The following is a 22,252-nucleotide window of genomic DNA, read 5'->3' on the forward strand; positions in this document are numbered from 1 at the left end:
TATGGGCTGTGTGACAGGGGACAAGGGAGAGAATGTCAGCTGGAAAGGAGTGAGCCTCGTGGGCCCTGGGGCTGTGTCTGTCCCGAGGGTGCCCCAGCTGCCTGCACTTCCCTCACAACTGCTTCCCCTCAGGTCTTGCACCGGGACCTCCCCCGGGACAAACCTCCTACCGCTCTGATGCTTTTTGGAAAGGCGGGAAGAGATGACCGTGTGTGGTGGGCAGGAACCTCAGTGCACCCGAGGCTCTGGGCCCCGAGCCAAGGCTCCGCCACCCTCAACCACAGATTGTTTCCTCAGCGGAAACTGGTGGGGTTGGGTGGGGTGGGAGGGTCAGAAGGGGGGCTGGGGGCCTACCTGGGAATAGCCAAGGGGTAGAGCTAGAGGGATTTAAGAGGAAAGCTACGGATTAGGGGACCCAGGGCCTGCAGAAACTCAAACCCAGATACGCAACTCCCCCTTCATGTGGGTGCGGTTTTGTCTGTACTTCTATGTGAAGGAAAACTTGTCACCTAAGATCAGTTTGACATTCGGGCCCCTTGCTTCATGTCTCCCAGCTTACTCTGGTCATGCTTCTCCCACCCCCCCACCCCACCCCACCATTCTTCCTGTGTCTGTGACCAGACTTCATTTGCTAGAACTCTCGCAGATCTTGGTTTCCTATAGTTCTTCCAGGACAAACTCCACCCCATCCCCCAGGAAAGGGGAAAAATTCTCTGAATGTTTGGTGTTTGGCTGCTTGGAAATTTTCTTTCTCTGCCACCTGCTGGTGATCACTGCACTCAACATGTGGATCTCTCCTCCTCAGAACCTCAGCCCTGAAATTGCGAGTACTCTGCCCCCCCCAAAAGCTTACTCTTTGCGGGATTACTGCGAAATACAGAAGAAAGTCGGATTTGCTTTCATTTCTGCAGGGCAAACGGGATTGCTGCTTTAAGTTTCCTTTCTGAGCTAGCTATTTGGGGGGCAGTTGCAGTGTTGGCCGCTGTTGTAAACTTCTTTCTTATCCTTGTGTCTCTCTGTAAATATGCGTCTGTCAACATATTACAGTTTGTGTTTGTGTTTAAAGAAGGCGTAATTTGGTGAACAGAGCCAGGAAATGAATTTCTGCTCTTAAAATCATTTGATTTGAGACCGTAGAGTGGTGTCTTTCCTTGTAAAATACTGATGATCACTTCCGCCTCAGCCCTCCCTTGAAACAATGTTGTGTGAGTGGATGGAGGATCTATAAGGGGCTTTTAACATGCCTTTGGGAAAGGTGCTGGAGAACTACAAGGCACTGTTACCATAACTGTGATGTCCTTGCTGTTACTACTCCAATCGCCCACAAATTTCCCCAGAGACTGAGCTGGCTGTCAAATAAAAGATAGTAAAATTGACCTGAGGGAAAATGAAATGGCCGTTTTACTTAGATAACCAGATTGGGTCTCCTGAGGAAAGGAATCCAGTTTATCTAATGAAGACGTCGTGCTGTCAAGGCACTGAATCTGTCTGGTTTTGGAGGGTTAAAAGATTAGGGCCTGGGATCATCACACCATTAATCAATACTGCCTTTCCACCTTTTTCTAATTGCCATAGACTGGGGATCATCAGTCCCTTGGCACCACTAATGTACTGTATTGATCCTCAAGTAAGAAAGATTGAACCTCAGACGAAGCAAGAAATCGGTCTCCATGACAGCGAAGCCGCGGTGCCTGTCAGCCGCCACTGGGGGGCGACAGCAGGCCAAGGTCTCCGTCAACGTCGGCGGGGGCGGGGATGATGCGCCAGTCTCCTTCGGAGCTCCATTAGTCTGACCTCACCTACTGTGAACTAACTGGTGGTGACTGGGAAATCTTTAGCATTACAGTGTATTTATTTGATGTCACCAATGTGACTGGTATTGTAATGACAAGTACAGAATTAGACGTGGCACAGGCGTGGGGTCCATAAATACCAAGCACCACCAACACCTCCGTGTTGTAGCAAAACTTATGTGTGAGATGCAGGCCAAATCTGACATCACCACCGAGGCCTGATTTTAGAAGCTGCCTAAAACCACACCCAGTGAGGAGATGAGCAGTTGGCACAGCGAGGGCCTAGGCATCTGCAAGGCAGGAGAAAGCTCTGTAGCAAGCTAGCCTAGCCCCCCACCCCACTGCTCCACTGGGGAGAGCTGGGGAGACGGAAGGTCAGCAAGAACCCAGCTGTTCAGGAAGAGTCAGTCCGGGGCAAGTTCTCTCCAGCCCGGCACCTAAGAGCATTCAGGGCCACGTATACGACACCGCCTCCCAGATGTTTGTGTTGGAGTGTAAAAGTGACATTTAATGGACATGCTGCCAGCGATCGCCTCGTCTCTTGTTACTCACGGAGGGCTGGGGTCCGTGGTGTGCTGGAGCTGATGGTGCACACCTCTTCCTGACTCTTCAGTGACCTCCTGTTGGCAGCTTGAAGTCAAATGCTACCAATCAGGGCACTTCCTGTCCCCCACCCAGAGTCGGTTGTTAACCGTTTACCAGAACACCACTAGCTCGGTTTCAGCGCGGGCCTAGATGTAACAATCCTACAGAGCCCAACAGCCAAGAGCTCTAGGTGATGAGACCAAAGAAACATCCTAGACTTCTCTGAGCTACTGTCCTAAGAATGGGAAGAAGGGTATGTCCAGTGTCTCAGATGCCTAGATGTAGAAAAAAGTGGGTGAGGGCCAGCTGGGGCCAGAAGTGACCAGGGGCCCCTTGCCCTAAGCATTCCCACTCCGCCTTGTAGGGAAAGCCAGAAAGAACTGTAGAACAGCCCAGTAGTACTTATGAATCATTCAGCTAAAACAGGATTGAACAAGTTAAGCAGCTAAGCCCTTGCCCACATTCAACACTTGAAATGTGAGCTAATTAAAATAAACACCCATCATTTTAAAAATGGGAGAATTTATTGTGAATCACCTTGCTAGGCCAATGGCGAGATCCACTGAACGCTGCATAGTAGGGATTCATCATTCTCGAGGAACTGGAGTTCGTTAGCAGGCCACGGTCGGGCTTTTCCTCAAGGTGGAGAGGAGGCCTAAAAAACATTGTCAAGTACAGATCCTTGCTGGGAAGTGCCAACGACAGTCCTCCCTTGGGTGACCCCAGAGAGGGAGACTGGGGTTGCGCTTGGCTTAAATGACTCCGCTCTAACTGCTTTCAATTTACAGCGAGCAGAGAAGACCAATTTCATCACCCACAAGCCAAAATATCTTCTTTCTAAGCACTGCCCGAGGGAAGAGAGCTGTTGGTCAGCTGCATGGCAAGGTATTATGTTAAGTTTTCTCAGGACTGACCATCCTGAAAACACCGAACATAAGGATCTGAACATAATACTCATTACTTGGTCGCAAAAGGGATTATATCAGACTTTAACCACCCCGATGACTAACAAATGGTCTTGTTGGTGAAAGACAAACAGACCAGGAAAACATACACCCAGCACAGACAAATGGTTAAGTCTTAAACCCTTAATTATGTTTCCTGGAAAAATGGTGGCTAACGAAAGCCCTGCATCCCGGAGTAGTGGCAGCCTCCCAGATCCTGCAGCCCCCGCAGGCCCCAAGGCAGGGCCTCCCAACAGCCAAGCACCAGCCAGGCCTTGCTGATCACCAGTCTGCCGAGCTCCCCGTTTTCTTCTCCACAAAGCTTTTTCTTCTTCAGATCCAGAAAGGCCTTACTGGGGAGTACCTCCATTCCATCTCATTAAGGTGCTTTGCTTCCAGGGCACTATTCCTACTGATGGATCCCTGAAAAAGTTAGGTGGTCTCACAATGGTTTTGGAGTTTCCAAGTCCTTACTCGAGGAATCTAAGGTGCCAGGCTGATTCCATTATGAAAAGAAAAAAAAAAAAAATTCCTCCCTTAAAGGACACGCACAGGAATACAAAGCTGTTCAAAAATAACATGGGGAGGGGGCTTTACACACAATTTAGTGGGATAACATCATGGTACAGAGGAAGTTGGCTTTGCAATTATATTTCTAAATGGTCTGAACTTGGTCTCACTGCTGACATCATCTGGAACAGGTACAAGGCCTCAAAGGCCTATCCCAAGGACGACATGGCTGATCCTCTGCTTAAACCAGACACAGAGCGTCTCAGCTGGGCGGTCCTATATGGATGCCACCACTGCGGGCAGGAGCTGACGACAGTGAGCTTCATCCTCCGCTGGTCCTTATGCTCCTTTTGAACTCGCCTTGCTGTTCTGTGTTGTCTTTTGTGATTTGGCCTGGAGCGTCTGGGTACAAAACGTAAGGACTTTAGGCACTGCCCGCAGTGAGATGTGGAAGCTCCTCAGGAGTCCCTTTTCTATTTTCTTAATCAAATAATGACAGACCACAAAGTCAAATCCAAGGATGCAACTCACCTCGATAATAAAAATTAAGACGACCTGCCAGCAAGGACCCCGGGTGTCCACCCCAGGGCGTCTGCGTGTTGGCCAGCTCTCTTCCTCGGCCCTCGGAGGCCAGTAGAGCTGGTCGAACTCTCCCATGACCCCCCCCGCCCCAAATTCTTTCATCCAAACGGGAAAAGCAGATAGATAAGTAATTTCTTATTTACATACATTTCTCCTAAGATTTAAATTGCTTTCCTGCTAGTATTTCCTGACATTTGAAGCCTGTGTGAAATACACAACATATGGGGACTATTTCCATCTGGCACAAAAGAAAATAAGAATCTGCCTATATTGTAATTAGCTTCTAGACTTCACATGTTTAGGCCTCATCCACAACTGCATTGGTTGATAAGTTGGGGGGTTTTTTTGGGGGGGGGGTTGCTTTTGGATAATTGAGTTTTTAAAATGTAGTGGTTATAAAACGACGAAAGTTCAGCCTACAACTTCCTGTTTGGATAACAGGAAGAAGCATGAGGTGTTTTGCAATAGTAACAACTCTAGATTCTCACTGCCCTTAAAAATAACTAGAGACAAAATGTGTTCTTTTTTCAGATACTTACAGCTTCTTTAGCAGAAGTGATGGGTCCTTTAGGTAATGGGATAGGCGTTGATGGTGTTGTGGGGGACGAGGGAACGGGCGGCAGCTGTATAAATTCTTCATCCTTGAACAGCAGAACTGAGAGTTGGGTTACTGATTTAAAACAAAATGGGTATTCGATCTATAGTCACACTGCCGTGACCACCAGGAGCGTGAAACAACCACATCTTCCCTCACAGGTTCAAGAGGCTAAATCTGGAACCTAATTACATAGAGCCAAATGTTGACCTTTTTAAGAAACAGATCTGATAGTACAATAAATAGTCCTGATTAAAGAACACCATTGTATTGAAATTCAGTTTCACTAAGAGAGGTAAAAATGGATAAATTAACTTATTTTCATTTTTAAACCTAATTAATCAAATGAAAAGTAATAGTCTAACCTTAGTTCCCTTCAGTGAAGGTGCTAAATCCACCAGCGTCTCTTTAGATTCAGGAGAAGTAGGTGATTCCACAGGAATATCTGGTTTTGGAGACTAGGAAGAGAAGTATTTTATAAGAACATCAGCTTTCTGCTATTCCTGAAACTCGAAAGCATTTTTACAGTAGTTAATGCTTTCTAGCACAACTTGCTTTCCACTCACTAAATCCCTAACTTCTTCCAACTATGCCCTATAGGAGAACGTATGAAATATGTCCCTGAAGGAACAACTTAGTATTATTTATCTTGGAGTTTTGAGCTCCCTACATACAAAAGTTGCACTCTAATGAGATTCTAGTATTAAAACTCCTCGGTCTGGGCGCTTGGCTAGCTCAGTTGGTGGAGCATGCAACTCTTGGTCTCAGGGTTGTGAGTTCGAGTCCAGTGTTGGGTGTAGAGATTACTTAAAAAATAAATTTAAAAAAAAAAGTCCTCAGCCATTAACAAGCTCCTGATTTGCCAATTCTAGTCCTGTTTTCAGTCTGACAAAAGAAGGTTGCCTTTTCTCAATTACTCATCAGCTTCTAACAGCATTGATATAACTTACTCAAAATTGACATCTTTATCATTTTTGGTGTCTAATAATAAATGATAAGTTTTTCTGATTTATTAAAATGGTAGGTGCTGCTTAATAGAAGCTCCTGCAACATGAGGAAAATGGAAGACATGGTATTTTGAGAATAGCTAGCTAACCTATCTTCAAGAATTATAATTAGATTTAAAAAGTAAATATGTCACTGCTCTTTGGAAATAAGTAATTGCTTTGTGTACTTGGGAGGGGAAAGAGCTACATATATCCAAAATTAAAGTATATTTAACTTGACGTCTCTAAATTCTTTACTGAACCTAGCATGCTACTTATTCTCATTTTGTATATATGGAAAACAGAAGTTTAAAAATGTGGTTTAAAAAAAAAAAACAACCAATAAAATGCCGAGGAGCTTGTCATTTTGTCCTTAATTTCTAGGTCTTTCTCAAACATTCCAAAAAGCAACATCTGGCTGAAGTGTTTATGCCCCTCTAGAATAATTCTGAGAACACAAAATTAGCTCTGAGATATTGTGCTATTCCAAGATTTCCTTGCTTCTGAGAACAGTCTAAGAATGACAAATTTGGTCTGTCTTAAAGACCAAAGATAGAGTAAGAACCAGGTAGGCTGCCTTTTAGAAGATGGTCTGGGTTCCAAAATTGCTCCCACTCTCCCTCAAATCCTTCCCAGACAAAGCCCAAATCTGATTAGTCTCTGGAAATATGGAAAGGCAAAGCATGAGGGTGTTCCCTGGAGTACATTTGTCATGCTGGACTTCATATCATTTCCTTTGGCTTGTCCAAGGAGTCACTAGCATAACTAAATTAAAAATGATGGGTCCCCACTTCAGAGAACTTAGTTTCATCTACTAAACCACATGTGCAGCATCTTCCACAATGGTCTCTCCTTTCTCATTCATACAGATTCTGACTTAGACATGAAGCCACAAAGTAGAGAGGTGAGAGGCCCCTTCTGCCAGAGCAAGATGCTCTAGTGATTGGGCTAATCCTGAGCTTTTTGGTAAAATGCCAGGAGGGGGGGAAAAAAGCTGTTGAATTAAAGGCAACAAAAAATGATTAAGGAAATGAGTGGAAGGAAGACAAAAAGTTTATATTCTAGATTGGCCTTTCACTGCTTCAAAATTAATAGGAATCTGGACAAATGAAATAGACACGAAAGAAGAGGAACCATTCAGTTTCAGAAGAGCAAGAGTCTGCTAATGAAGACTAGATAGTTAAGGAGAAAGAATAAACTGGATTCCTAAATCGAGCTGGAACAAAGACAGTAAGAGCTCTATAGCTAGAGTTAGTTTTAGCAATTTTAATTTTTTTATGGAATTTTTTAAAGATTTTAAAGCCCACTGGACCAAATGCCAAAAGATATTCCAAAAGAAATGTCTACCTTAACTGTAAGAGGAAATAAGACATTTGTGGAGAGGCCCCAGTTAAGGAAATCCAGATCCTGGGCACTCACCTCCCCGCTTAGTGGTATCTCAATCGGCTTTGGCTTCACATCTATCAGGTAGAAGGTTCGTGACAGAAGCAACAGAGAAGGAGGGACGTTCTCCTTCAGGTGGAGGTCCTGCCACTGGAGAATTGAAGGAGAATAAAACAGGACAGAACCCCAGCATGTTAGAACTGGACATGACCCACCGTCACCGACTGCTTCCCTGGTTTCACAGCTTCCCCAGGCACGTGCTGGGAACCAGCAGCAGGACAAGGATGGGAACACTAGTCTCCTGGCTTCAGCACCAGTGGCTGTAGTCTGCATCCCCCCTCGCGACAGTGGGATCCTCTGAGTTGGAGGGGGAGCATTCCAGTCACCTCTCAAATCGACTGTGGATCAAAGGAGCTAAGTATCTTCTCTTAGACACAGAGCAGATAAGGGGAAAGAATAAGACTCACTCATAACCAAAGAAAGAAACATTAAAATGAGAATGAGTATAATTTTCAAGTATCAAACTGGCCAACCTTTTAAAAAAATAAATACATAGATAGATAGATAGATAGATAGATAGATAGATAGATAGATAGATAGATAGATAGGTAGATACTGGACAAGAGACAAAATTCAAGAAGTAAATAAAATATAATCAATAATAAGCCTGTCTTCTACTCCTATCCTTTACCCTGTTTCCCTCCCTAGAAGCAACCACTGTTACCAGTTCCTTATATAATCTTCAGAGATATCCTGTGCACATACGAACACTTGTATGTTTCTTATCTTCACATAAAGGGCGATCTATACACACTGTTCTGTCCTTTGCTTTTCTTCACTGAAATGTCCTGGACATTGATTCATACCCGTAGCTGTAGAGCTGCTTCCTTTTTAACCGTCTGTAAAGGATTCCACTGTTGCACGGAAAGGCCATAATTTGATTATTCTCCTATTTATGAACTTTAGGCTGTTTCCAATCTTTTGCTATTATAAATGGTGCTGCAATGGATAATCTTTTTTTTTTTAATTTTATTTATTTATTTGACAGAGAGAGACACAGCGAGAGAGGGAACACAAGCAGGGGGAGTGGGAGAGGGAGAAGCAGGCTTCCCGCGGAGCAGGGAGCCCGATGCGGGACTCGATCCCAGGACCCTGGGATCATGACCTGAGCTGAAGGCAGACGCTTAACGACTGAGCCACCCAGGTGCCCCTGCAATGGATAATCTTATAGATATGTCATATTGCACAAGTGAAATTTCTAGGTCAAAGTGAATGCATTTTTAAATTTTGAAAGATTCCATGGAGGTTTTTTATCCGCAATGCATGAGTGCCCCTCTCCCCAACCCTCAACAACACAGTGTATTATCAAACTGATCTTTGCCAATGTAACAGGTGAATGTGATATCTCATAGTTTTAATTTATCTTATGAAGTTAAGATGTTTCATACGATTATCATCTTAGAGTTTCCTTTCTATGAAATGCCTGCCTGTATCCTAACACAGGAATTTCTGGATAATACACAGTGTCGAATATCATATGGCTGGATTAGTATCCTCACTCCTTGGTGGGAAAAATGATACACTCTTTCAAGAAAGCTATTGGACAGTATGAACCCACTCAATGCTCTATGTTCAAAAAAATAAATGATTTTAAGAACCTTTCTCTACAATATGTTCATCTTCCAGCCAGAGCAGGTCCAACAGGTAAAAGGAAATAGCTAACTGACACAGTTTCAAAGTCACAACAGTGGCTCCTATTCCAAAATAATTTGTATATACTTTATAGCATTTCCTACAGTTGCAAGAATGAGAATTTTAATAGGAGTTACTGCTTGTTTGAAAACACTGATGCTCTGGGGTGCCTGTGACTCTGTCGGTCAAGCGTCCGACTCTTGGTTTTGGCTCGGGTCATGATCTCATGGGTTGTGGGATCAAGGTGGGAGCTCCGCCTTGAGCCCCACATCTAGCTCCGTGTTCAGCGGGGAGTCTGCTTAAGATTCTCTCCCCCTCTTGTATGGTGACTAACATAATAAAATTAAAAAAAAAAAAGATTCTCTCCCCCTGCCCCTCCCCCAACTCATGTGTGCACGTTCTCTCTCTAAAATAAATCTTGAAAAAAAAAGAAAACATTGATGCTCTTAGTTAAAATATGTTGTCAGTGGGAAAATATTAAACATCTGTTGCCAAAGCTAACACTTTACATTGGCTTGGGGTACTAATTAGAAAGTAGTCCCAGCTGAGCCCTCAGTGCAAGGTTCAGACCTCCAGATGGATTCATACACAACAGGCCTTGGATTTGAGATTTTGTCTGGGGCCCTTAAAATACCTGGAGTATGCAAAATTCTAAGGTGGTCCCAAGATTCCTAGTCCCTAGTGTACCCACACCTTCTCCCAGTTATTCAGACATGAATCTAGGTGCTGCCGTGAGGGATTTTGCAGAAATAATTAGGGTCGCGAGTCAGCAGATCTGAAAGCAGGAAGTTATCTGAGTAGGTCTCACCTAATCACGTGAAGCCTTTAAATCTGGAGCAAGAGGTCAAAAAGGGGAAGTCTGAGATGTGAAGCCTTTGGGGGGCCTCGTGTTGAGAAGCTCTCCTTTGCTAGCTTTGCAGATGGACGGGGCCTAGAGGTGAGGAATGCAGGGGGCCTGCAGGGCTGAGGAGCCTGGGGCTGACAGCCAGTGAGGAAATGGGACCTCAGTCCTACAGCTGCAAGAAACTAAACTCAGCCAACAAACTGAATGAGCCTGGAAATGGAGACTTCCCCCAGAGCCTCCAGATAAAACACAGCCTGCACTTCTGACAGAACATATAAGCTAATAAACCACTAAGTTTGTTGTCATTGTTTAAGCAGCAATAGATTCGAAGGGGTACATGCACCCTGATGTTTATAGCAGCATTATCAATAATAACCAAATTATGGAAAGAGCCCAGATGTCCATCAACTGATGAATGGATAAAGAAGATGTGGTATATATATATATATATATATATATATATATATATATACACACACACACACAATGGAATATTACTCAGCCATCAAAAGGAATGCAATCTTGCCATTTGCAATGACATGGATGGAGCTAGAGTGTATTACACGAAGTGAAATAAGTCAGTCAGAGAAAGACAAATACCCTATGATCTCACTCATATGTGGAATTTAACAAAGAAAACAGATTAACATACGGGAAGGGGGAGAAAGAGAGGGAAACAAACCATAAGGGACTCTTAAGGATAGAGAACAAACTGAGGGTTGATGGAGGGAGGTGGGAGGGGGGATGGGCTAGATGGGTGATGGGTATGAGGAGGGCACTGGGTGTTGTACGTAAGTGATGAATCACTAAATTCTACGCCAGAAACCAATATTGCAGTGTATGTCAAGTAAGTGAAATTTAAACTTAAAAAAGAAAGAAAACTAATAGAGTACCCTGTCTCCATCAAAAATAAATCTAGCTTCTTCAGCGTCCCACTGCTCAATTAAAGAAGGCAAATTAGGTGGGACGGCTCGCCTGAAAAGTAGAAATCACAGTGAGGTCTACAAATCGCAGGGGACAGAGTTCTAGCAAAAAGGGCCCAGGAGAGCTGCAACTTGCCTCTGTGAGCTGCTGTCTCAGTTGTTCCTCAGTGAGACCCAGGGATCTCATCCCCCGGGCCCTGCAGGCGGCTTGCAGTTCTGACACGCTCAAAGCACTCACCCCTTCTCTGGCAATTACCTGAAAGCAACGTAAGAAATGGCATTGGATCTCTTGGTTCCAATTTTACTGAATCCTACATTCCAACAAATCAGGGTCAACACCAAATCTGATGCTTTCACATCGGATTGTCCTCTCGCTGACTAAAGGGGCAGCAGCTGAAAATGAGGGGAATCCTGCCAACCGGTATTAATAATATCAGAAGTAGTCACATAACTCCTCCCCAACACTTTGTCACCAGAGTAATCCTCTCCCCTCTTGACGTGCATTTCCCCTTCATGGCACCTTCAGGATTCATTAGAAAATATTCCACTTGAGAAGCTTGCGGGGTACCATTTGCTGGATGTCCCGGAATCGCTCTTCCCCTACCATCCCCCTACCTCCACCTGGGAATGGCCCTAACTCTGGTCCACAAAATTCACTCGATACATAACACGGCTTCTGCTTGGTGTGACCCAAAACTAGGGTACTTCTGGGACCAGTATTGTTTATTCCAAAATTCTGAAAGCAACAGCTGAAATCTAAATGAGGCCACAGGGATCGTGCTTTCTCAGTTCCAGGAATCCTGCTCCCTCAGGCAGAATGCTCTAAAGCAGCTGATTCTGATTCAAGAAACATTCTTTCCATTTTTTAAGGAGTCTAATTAGTAGTTATGATGCCTTTCCTCCATCAGATGTCTAGGCTCGGCTCTCCCTCCCTGCATTACACCTTGCCACCCCTCCTTATCAGGCCAACTCACCCAGCAGAATATTTACTTTGGCACCAGCTCTGAGGAAGGGGAGCTGAGGTGTGAGAGTAGAGCACTGTCCTTAGCAATGGAAGACTCAGGAACCTCCTGGGGGCTGTTCCTTCCTAGTGGGTCCTAACTGATGTAGATTACTAAATCACTAACTGCTTATGAGGGCATTCTCCAGAAAATGCGTCAGAGTATGACAAACAACTCCTAAAATGAGTAATCTGGGTTCAGATTGTCATGGTAATGATTGTTTAAACCACTCAATGGTTTGCAGAACCCATCCATGAGCAGATCTAGGAGAAGATACTACACTTTATCACAAAGCCACCCTAAGGGATCTCCCAAGCCTTGCTAATTCCCCGTGTCTACAGTTCAGCTCTTACTTCATCATCTGCTTTTATAGACTTTAGTTTCATCAGAAGTTGAAAGCGGAGCAAATTGTTGGTTCCAAAGGACTGCAACTCTAGAAGCTTGCAGAGGGCAACCAGCTGAGGTCGATCTAGGTGCTCCAAGGTTAGCTGATCTTCAAATAGTTTGGAAAAGCGAACTATCTCCTTTGTGCTGGGCTTGTGGCCTGTCTGGACCTAGGCAGTGGGACAAAGATGTTAATTAAAATGTATTTCATAGGGCTCCGGGGGTGGCTTAGTCAGTTGAGCATTCGGCTCAGGTCATGATCTCATGGGTGGAGGGATGGAGCCCCACTTTGGGCTCTGAGCTCAGAGGGGAGTCTGCTTGAGATTCTCTCTCCCTCTCCCTCTGCCCCTCCCTCCCACTCACTTACACTCTTTCCCTCTCTAAAATAAATCAATAAATCTTTTTTAAAAATTATAAAATGTATTTCTTAGTTCAACTTTCCCTGTAGACTATTTGAAAGACACATCAAAGCATATTCATAGACTCTATCTTATGCCTGGAAATGGGCCCTGTGATACCAAGAGGCATAAAGAAGTCTGTCCAAGTCAGCCTGAGTCAACTGCAAAATCAGGAGTAGTTCAAAAGTTTGGCTCTAAATCTACAGTTCTTTCCAAAAAGTTATTAACGTCTTCAGTACATGACTGCTTTAAGGCAGGTTTTCCCCCACACTACTATAAATGTTTGCAACATTGCATGCGTATAACTCAGATATTTGCAAAGTCAGAGACTGTGAACAATCTGGAAGATCCACAATGACATGAATTTTTCATATAACCGCCAGCCTAGCAGTTGTTTGGTGTGTTACACAAAAGATTGACACCTGTTTGACATAGGAGGAGAACTGTACAGAGGCATCTCCCAGCTTGGCCCTGTTCCTCCTGGCCATTTCTGTAATCGTTTCTTGAAGAAATTTTGCTAGTTCCAACTTTGCAGCCATTTTCTTTTTCTGTTTTTCCTCCTTAATAATAGAAGAGGAGAAAGTTAATCAATCCTTCATGGTTACAACTTCATAGATAAAGATGAGAGGAAAAGAATTGTCACTTTGTTCTTGTTCATCCCTATTTTGCATGTTAATATTATTTTCAGACCTAGTTAAATGGGTTTTGTGAAAACCAGAACAAATAAAAAGTAGCCTCTATTTGCAACTTGACTCCTTGATTTTACCTTTTATTTCTTACTAATACAATGACCATAATTATTTGATAGATCCAAAATATCCCCTCAGTGGAAGCTTTGTCATTATTTAGAATGAGATACTATCTCTTAGCCTGGTATAAACCATCTAGGCTGCTAGTTGAGCCAGCCCCTGGTCCCAGATTTTGTGTGGGCCACAAACAAAGAAAACTAGGACATTAACTCTATGCTAGAGTAGCATATAGCTTCAGTACAAAACAGATACAATTAATTATAATACACCGACTTAAGTGTTATAACAGATATGAACAAAGCACTACACAAAAGAGAATTAAATGTACTTTTTTTTTTTTTTTTTTTTTAAGCAATCTCTACTCCCAAGGTGGGGCTTGAACTCACAGCCCGGAGATCAGGAGTTGCATGCTCTACCGACTGAGCCAGCAAGGTGCTGGCTAAATGTATACTCTTAAGACATGATGTTAACGAGTACTTCTAAATCCTCATTTATTATCAGACATGCAGTGTGGTAGCATTTTCAAAATAACCACAGTTAAGGGAGCCTGGGTGGCACAGTCAGTTAAGCATCCAACTCTTGGTTTCGGCTCAGGTCGTGATCTCATGGTCATGAAATTGAGCCCTGCATCAGGCTCCATGCTCTGTGCAGAGTCTGCCCAGGATTCTCTCTCCCTCTCCGTCTGCCCCTCTGGCTCACGCGCTTGCTTGCTCTCCCTCTCTAAAATAGATAAATAAATCTTTAAAAAAATAATAACCATGGTCAGGACTCAGGGGGATGGAGAGGAATGGGATTCTCTCTATTTTTTTTAAGTTGCCCAAGAGATTCTAATGATTAGTCAATCATAGCAATCATGAATTTTTAGAAAAATCTTAAAGACTCAACCAAAAAAATCACACACGGCAATGGCAATACCATCATTAGAACCCACTTAGTCATCCATTTCCTACATCCATATCCATCCATCTATTCATTTATTTATTGAGTATCTACCTTGTACTAGGTGCTGGGGATAAAATGAGCAAAAACAGGTAAGAATTCCTGCCCTCATGGGACTTCTGGTCTAACGGGAAAGACAAACATTAGTGACTAATGATAATCCAGTAATTCCACAAATTAAAGTATAATAGATAAGTACTACTAAAGAGAAATGCATGGGTGCTCTGATCTTACGTAAATACAAAGTCCTGCTTCCTCCCACTCTGCCTCCCACAACCTCCTCCCCTCCACCACCACTTCTCTCTCTCTCATTTTCTCATTTGTTTTAGTCCATGGAAAAGAAAGAGAGAGAACGTATTTTCTAAAACTGTGGCCATGGTGTGTATGTATTATATCCGGGGAACGAGCAGCGTTGAGGAAAGAGGAATCTTTAGATAAATCACTTCCTTTATTCCCCCCATCTTCCTGCATTCACGAACACATTCCTTGGAATCCCATGGTATTAATTCTAGGTCCTGATTACCTTAAATGTAAGTAAACTAAACCACTGCCAGTCACATATTGCAATTTGATTCTACCCCTTACATGTGTCTCTAATGTATCTTCAAATTTTTATTCCTAATGCCACTTTCATAATTTAATCCTCTCTCTCCTGTGCTACTGTAAGAGGATGCCAGCCGATTTCCCTCCTTTGGCTCTGCCCTCGTCAATCCTTTTAGCCAGCCAGCAATATCATTTTTTTCTAAAATACAGATCTAACCGTGTTACCCACCCTCTGCTTAAATTTACGTTCCATTATTCACCATAGTCAAAGGCAAAGTCTAAATTCCTTAGGGTGGTAGACACTTTCCAACCTGACCCCAACACATCACTTTGTCTCATCTTCCACAATTGATCCCCTTGTATTCCCTGCTCCAACCACAAAGAAGCGCTCAGTGTCTCAGATTATATGATACTCTTTCACATAAGTAAGCCATTTTAAGTGCTACTCTTTCTATCCAGAAAGCCTTTCAAATGCTGTGGCAAAATTCTACCACTCTTCTAGTCTTGGTTGCATAGTTATCTCTTCTAGGAAACATTTCCCAATCTGATTTAAGAGTTGTCCTGTTCGTCCTCCCATCACGTGTTCATGCCTTCAGACCTCTGTCCAGTGGAGTGGCACAGAATGGAAAGAACAAAGGGGCCACCTTAATTTTCCCAGCCCGTCACCTTCACAGTGACCATCCAGTGAGGACCCCTCTTCTCCAGGACTACTCTCAAGCACTAAAGGGTCTGTCTGGCTAAATCATGCCCACTGTTCAACTAGTCACTGCAATAACAGTTGATTTTTGTTTTCTTTATTTTTTAATGGTTAAAAACAAGTTAAAATTCAATGGAAATGGGGATCGTTTTTTCAACAAATGATGCTAGGGAAACTTGGGTATCCACATGCAAAAAAGAAAAAAATGAATATTAACCCTGATGTTCCACCTCTCACCAAAATTCACTCAAAATGGATCATAGACTTAAATTTAAAATTCAGAACTATAAAACTTCTAGAAGAAAATGTAGGAGGGGTGCCTGGCTGGCTCAGTCAGTAGAGCATGGGACTCTTGCTCTCAGGGTCGTGAGTTTAAACCACACGTTGGGTGTGGAGCCTACTTAAAATTAAAAAAAAAAGAAAATGTAGGAGAAAACCTAGGTGACTTTGAACTTGGCAGTGAGTTGTTAGATACAACACCAAAAGTACAATGCAAAAACAAAAACAACTGATAACTTATATTTGATTAAAATAAAAAACATTAGCTCTGTGAAAGACAGTTAAGATAATGGACAAGCCACAGGCTGGGAGAAAATATTTGCAAGACACATATCTGCTAAAGGACTTGTATCCAAATATACTAAGAACTCCTAACAATTAGAAAATGAACAACTCCATTAAAAAGTGGGCAAAAAACAGATACATCCCCAAAGAAGATCTACAGGTGGCGAATAAACATATGAAGAGATGCTCAATATCATACATTATCAGAGAATTGCAAACTAAAATAACAGTGAGATATCACTTCACACCTATAAGAATGGCTGATATTCAAAGCACTGACAATACTGAATGCTGATGAAGATACAGGGCTATAGGAACTCTCATTGCTGGTGGGAATGAAAAATGGTACAGAGACATCGGAAGACAGTTATTTTTTACAAAACTAAACATAGTCTTACCATATGATCCAGTAATTGCTTTCCTATGTATTTAGGACTCCAAATGAGTTGAAAGCTTATGATCATAAAAAAAAACCTGCACACAGATCTTTATAGCAGCTTTATTCATAATTGCCAAAAACTGGAGTCAACCACAATACCCTTCAACAGGTGAATAAACAACCTGTGACACATCCATACAATGAAATATTATGCAGTGATAGAAAAGAAATGATCCATGAAAGGACTACACACTGTATGATTCCAACTATATGACATTCTGGAAAAGGCAGATCTATGGAGACAGTGGTGGCCACTGGCTGGGGGAGGTAGGAGGAACAACAGATGATGCACAGGGCATTTTTAGGGCAGTGAAACTATTCTGTATGATGGCGTGATGGTAGATACCATGACATTATGCAGTTTTCAAAACCCATAGAACAGTACAACAAAAAGAGTGGAGTCTAATGTAAAGTATGAGATTTAACTAATAATATCTCGATATTGGTTCTTCAACTGCAACAAATAGATCACACAAATGCAAGACATTAATAACAGGGAAAATGGGGGGAGTATCTGGGGACCCTCTATACTTTCTGCTCAATTTTTCTATAAACTTAAAAACTAACGAATAGAGTCCATTAATTTTTTTTTTAAGTTAAAAAATCCTACATACCTTTTTGGATTCACTTTCAAAAGTTGATGGCAACATCTCTGGGAAGAATTTCAGAAATGCCGGTAATAAGAATTCCATGAAGGGTACAATTATGAACACCATAAATGGAACCAGGCGGAAGAAATCAGCACAAGTCCTCAAGAGCTAAAGAATTAAATGCATAGGCAGTATTCATTATTTTAGGACACGCCCCAAACAAAAATATGAAACAAAAAAAGCCTGCCTTGGTCCTTAAAGTGTTAAAAACCCTAGACGGATTTTCTGCAGCTTTGTATAAAATGGAAAGGTAGGGTTTTCCTCTTTACCATCACTCTGAAGTAACATCTATGGGATACCTTCAAGGAAATCTATGACAATCAAAACATATTGCTGACATCATCTATTGTTAGCTTTCATCTATGTCAGGGGTCTGTACTTTAATAGCATAGCGTCTGTTAAAGACTGATTTTTCAAATGCATATCCTTAATATATTAACAGCAGTTTCTATTGCGGGTCCACAGATCAAACTTGAAGCTTCTCAATTCCTTGGGGAGATTAGAAAACACAATTATAACCATTTTAGAGGCAAATATGCACAAATCTCAAGATCTTGCCTAAAATTGCACAGTAAGTCCGTTTCAGACGAATAAGAAACTCTGGTTCTCACCATCAGTTACTATTCCTACTTTGGGATTTTTAGGATGAATTTTCAGGTGAGTTTAAAACTTGGTTGCCATATAGTTCATTTTCACTTTACATTTTCTTTCTCAAATATGATCCTTGCCTACCCTTCGTCTCTCTCTTCTGGTCAGCACCTGCCCATGCAACAGCCTCCAAACCATTCTGGCAGCAACTTTGGTGTCAATCCACAGCAAGTAGAATCCACTGTAATAATGTTTAAGTTCACCCATAATTCTTTGTCTATAAGATCGCTTTTCTTCCTTAATCTTCATGCCAGGTCCTTTTGTGGGCTGAGGGCTTGTCACCTGGGGCTTTTTCGGGGTTTGCTCCAGCTGAGGTTTACCAGGGACCTCTTGTAACCAGCAAGTTGACGTGTGTAGCTTTTGTATTATTCTAGTTCGTAAGTGAAGTACTTTATTGCCTGACTGATTAGGATAGGAGTACTTCTTGCTTACACAGTTCTTCATGTATGTTTTATTTAAATGGGAATCTGGCAAGTGAAGAAATGCAAATGATGCGGAATAAGAAGAGCTCATAGGATGGACAAAATAGCCAGGGAATCTGGAATAAAGAGCAACATCCTCTTAGTTGAGCACATACTGTTACAAACTTAAAAACTAAAGAAATAAATATTTTAATATTTATAATATTTTAAAAGCAGATGATATTTATAAACAAATGAAATATAACTTTTTACCCCAGTTGAAGAACAGTGTGCTTTATGGTTGAATGATAGACTCTATGAGAAATATTAATAAGTTAATTCCTAAAAATAATTGCTATGTTACAAGTTAGAAACTCTACAACTATTCCTGCGCAGGGGCCATGTTAATCTTCTCTGTATTGTTCCAACTTTAGTAAAAGCTCTGCTGACGCAAGCACGAACGTCTGCAACTATTAATTTAAAAATCTAACAGCAAACATTTTTCCACCAGGGGTTGTGTTTGAAAAACAGGTGGAACGCTTGCATCTTTGGTTACTCTGCTGACAGTAGGAATATTGCTTGAACAAAACACTTCATGGCCTCTGTGGGAATTAACCAAACACATAATACTGATTTGTCTGTGTGGTGCCCATGGACTCCCTCAAATGAGAGGCATTTAGGGCCCAAATGTCCTTCACCTCCAATTCCTCAAGAATGTTAGGAATAAGAATTAGAATTGGGCACCCTAGCCAGGGATCTCTACCTTCTAGTTTTGCAACAGCTCAAAATCTTCAGTTAAATTAGCACATGAGATTGTTTGAAAATAAAAATAAGACCCATCTAGGCAAAGAAAGTTCCTGGCAAAGACATTTCTTCTGGCAAAGAGAGGGCTTTTCCATTCTTTCAGACTGTTTTTAAAGCACACCAAGATAAAGCACTTTTTGAAGGGCCAAAAGGGAAAATGTACAATGTATCTGGCCCATAGTAAGTTCTCAGTGAATATTCTTTGGAATAAATAAGTGATAACAGACCCTACGAGGGCAGGTATATGTCCTAGGACTGGCTTGTTTGCCAGCCTTTTTACTCATTTTTCTATCTAAGGGCCCCATGTAACATTCATTAGTTACAGAGGTGTCACCGTGAAACCATTACATCTTCTCTCTTCCCTGTGCCATACATCTAAAAATTACTCAGCCTGAGTTCTAAGGCATATAGAAAATCTGGGGTAAGTGTAAATACAATAAAATGTCAGCTTCCTAAAAACCAGAATAGTTAAAGGCAACAAAGCTTTCATTTGTTGTGGAACAAGCCTATCCTTTTACATATATCTTTTTCTAGAAGAAAGTTCATATAAATATTGCAGGGGAAGAGGGGATTCCACAGCTTACCTTGTTCGGGCAATAGCTAAGACTGTTTTATAACTGTAGAAGGCCATGCTTATATTTGTCTCAACTAGTCAACAAGGGAACCTAGACAGAAGGATTAAGTAAACAATTTAGTATTTTAAAGACACACCAATTATAAAGATACCAGGATTTCAGTGTTTACTATTGCAAGGGTAGAAAATTTCCATATTCCATTCAAGGTGTAAACCCTCTCTCAAGATCATTTCCAACAATCATGAATGTTTTCTCAGCTTGGATTTGAGAATGGTACTTTGAGATCCCAACAAGTAGAAATGATCTCTAACATCATGGTGCTCATGATGGTTATATGGTCTTCAAAGACTTTTTTATTTCTGGTCAATAACACCTAGCAACCTACTTGAATGGTTGCCAGGTATTTAAGAAGCTAAGCAATACATACTTTTTTGTAGCCTAAAAATACAGGTAGAATAAAATACCCTGGATTTGTTTCAGTTAGCTTTTTCCCATACTTGGCCAAGTTGCCCCAAACTTTGAAGATTGAAAGGGGCACCTAGCTGGCTCAGTCACTAGAGCATTGGATTCTTTAATCTCAGGGTCATGAGTTCAAGCCCCACGTTGGGCACAGAGCCTACCTAAAAAAAAAAAAAAAGTACTCACTAACCACATTTATGTAGCAGTGAAGATACACATGGTACCTACTAATGATTCAAGTGCAGGTAAATCGGTTTCCTGTACTGGTGATTCTCCAAAGAGATCAAACTGAACTACCTTTAAACAAGCTTTATCAAAACCTTTCTCCATCCTGTGGTCCTTTCCAGTCAAGGGCAGCAAGATGTTTTGGTATTATCTCTTAACGTCAACACTACTTTCCTGCAGCTGGAAAAGGCGTAGACCAGGGTGCTCTCCTGTACGGAAACCTCAACCACAGAGCTGACATTTTGAACGGGAGTTCAAAGAATCCTTCGGAACATCTAAACCCAGGCTAAGGGCGGGTGGTCTCCTGCCGGAGGCATGCCACACCCGATCGAGCGGTTAACCCGCTCTCTGACCCCTGGGCACTCCCGCCCGAAGCTGCGGGGAACCACTTCCTAGGCGGGGACGGCCGGGAGCCCCGCCTGCGCCTTCGCGCCGCCCACGCCCACACGCGGGGGCCCCAGGCTCCCCGGGTTACCTTTGCTTCTGGCCCTTGACGACACAGGGGCAAAACGCGCCGTCGGCTTCCGCAGCCGGCGGCTTTTGTGCACGTAGTGTGTTGGTGGACTGTGTTTGCGGTACCGGGGTCTGGGGGTTGGGGGGCGGTTCTTTGTGTTTGGGTGCGGGGATGGTGCAGGCACGGGGACGACAACCTTGTTGGCGATCCAGGTTTATGGAAGGAAGACAAGGAGAAGCCGGGCGCAGGGTACGGAGGAGGAAGCGGAGCACAGAAGGAGGGGAAATGGAGGTTGAACTCCAAAGTTGGGGGGCGGGCAGGGGCACGAGGTCAAGGGCTGAGGCAAGTGCGGTGGGGAACTGGAAGCTGTCGGGAAACCTGGGCGCTGATGGGAAGAGCAGGATGCGGAGAGAACGGGCTCCGGAGGAAAAAAAGGCAGGCAAGGTCCACCAAATAACAGCCTGAGGACTTGGCCCGCCCACCCCTACCTCCTCGGGCCGGCTCCCCGGAACGGCTGCCTCAATCCTCCAGTTCCTTCCCAAACCCCCCTCCCCCAGCTCCCCAGCTAGAAGGGCCCCAGGCCAAGTTTCTATGGCTCCACCTCTTTCCTAACCCGTTACGTCACTCTGAGTGACGACACCACTCACCAATGAGCTCTCAGATTATGGGGAGGGAGGACGTCCTTTGCTGTGGCAGCCCTGGAGGCAGCCAAGGTCCGGTTCCCACCGGCGAAATGACCTCTCTATCGGGTTTAGTTTAAGCAGAGTCTGTGCTGCGGGAGGGGGCAAGAGTGACGTCTTTCCGCCTGTCTACACTCTCTGGGCTGTGGGCTAACCTCCCCGAAAATCCTCATTAAAGGCTAGATTAAAGAACCTTTTACCCTACCGATAGCGTAATATGCCTGATAGTCGCCATGGTAACCATCTTAAAGTCACGAATTACATCACTTTGATGTACCCCCCCCCCCCCCCAAATCAACAACTGCCGGGGTTGGGATGGCGCGGAGAGCTCTGCGGAGAGGGAGTGGCAGAAAGGGCGGGAATGGTTAGGAAAACATCCCTTTCCTTTCTCCGGGGCCTAAGAGTGGAATGCTGTGAAATCTTCATATGGAAATCTGAATTCCACTAAAGTAATTTGCTTTATAAATGCTCTCTTATCAGGTATTGTTTATGATCAGTAGTTTGTGGAGAAGTATCAACACTTAAGATGTATATTATAGTAACTGTGCAGTGACGTAGGTAGGCACTGCAGGTTTGGGGCACTTCAGTTCCTAGGTTGGGTAACTGAGCCATCTTGGAAAAATGAAAGATACAGAAATGTTCTCGCTCTCCTGTTATCTCTACCCATCCATTTCATCTGGCTCTAGAAGGAAAACAAAATTTTTAGTGGCTCTACTTGGGCTAACACCAGACAACAAGGACTCGCTTTCACAGGGAGAGTACTTCTCTTAACATGTGAGTTGACCAGAGACCTCTCTCATCTAGG

At 43.1% G+C, this 22,252-nt stretch overlaps 1 protein-coding gene and 1 non-coding gene across 2 annotated transcripts; both read right to left on the reverse strand.

Annotated features, from left to right (window-relative positions):
• Window positions 1–2,883: 2,883 nt before the first annotated feature.
• On the reverse strand, window positions 2,884–21,219 carry LETM2 (leucine zipper and EF-hand containing transmembrane protein 2). The gene is made up of 11 exons (XM_064585532.1): window positions 20,789–21,219; window positions 19,639–19,719; window positions 17,934–18,387; window positions 17,166–17,309; window positions 13,043–13,180; window positions 12,192–12,392; window positions 10,974–11,093; window positions 7,415–7,528; window positions 5,375–5,467; window positions 4,954–5,055; window positions 2,884–4,234 (listed from the first exon to the last, which is right to left on the reverse strand). The coding sequence occupies exons 2-11, from the start codon at window positions 19,683–19,685 to the stop codon at window positions 4,172–4,174; spliced, it is 1,476 nt and encodes a 491-aa protein (XP_064441602.1). The 5' UTR covers window positions 19,686–19,719; window positions 20,789–21,219; the 3' UTR covers window positions 2,884–4,171.
• On the reverse strand, window positions 18,597–18,706 carry LOC123849135 (U6 spliceosomal RNA). The gene has a single exon (XR_006791968.1). It is a non-coding gene; the product is annotated as a U6 spliceosomal RNA (small nuclear RNA).
• Window positions 21,220–22,252: the final 1,033 nt, after the last annotated feature.

The sequence above is a fragment of the Mirounga angustirostris genome, unplaced genomic scaffold (assembly GCF_029215605.1).
Source record: "Mirounga angustirostris isolate CCGP_5_RB_7025 unplaced genomic scaffold, mMirAng1.0.hap1 SCAF_2, whole genome shotgun sequence".
Lineage (NCBI taxonomy): Eukaryota > Metazoa > Chordata > Mammalia > Carnivora > Phocidae > Mirounga > Mirounga angustirostris.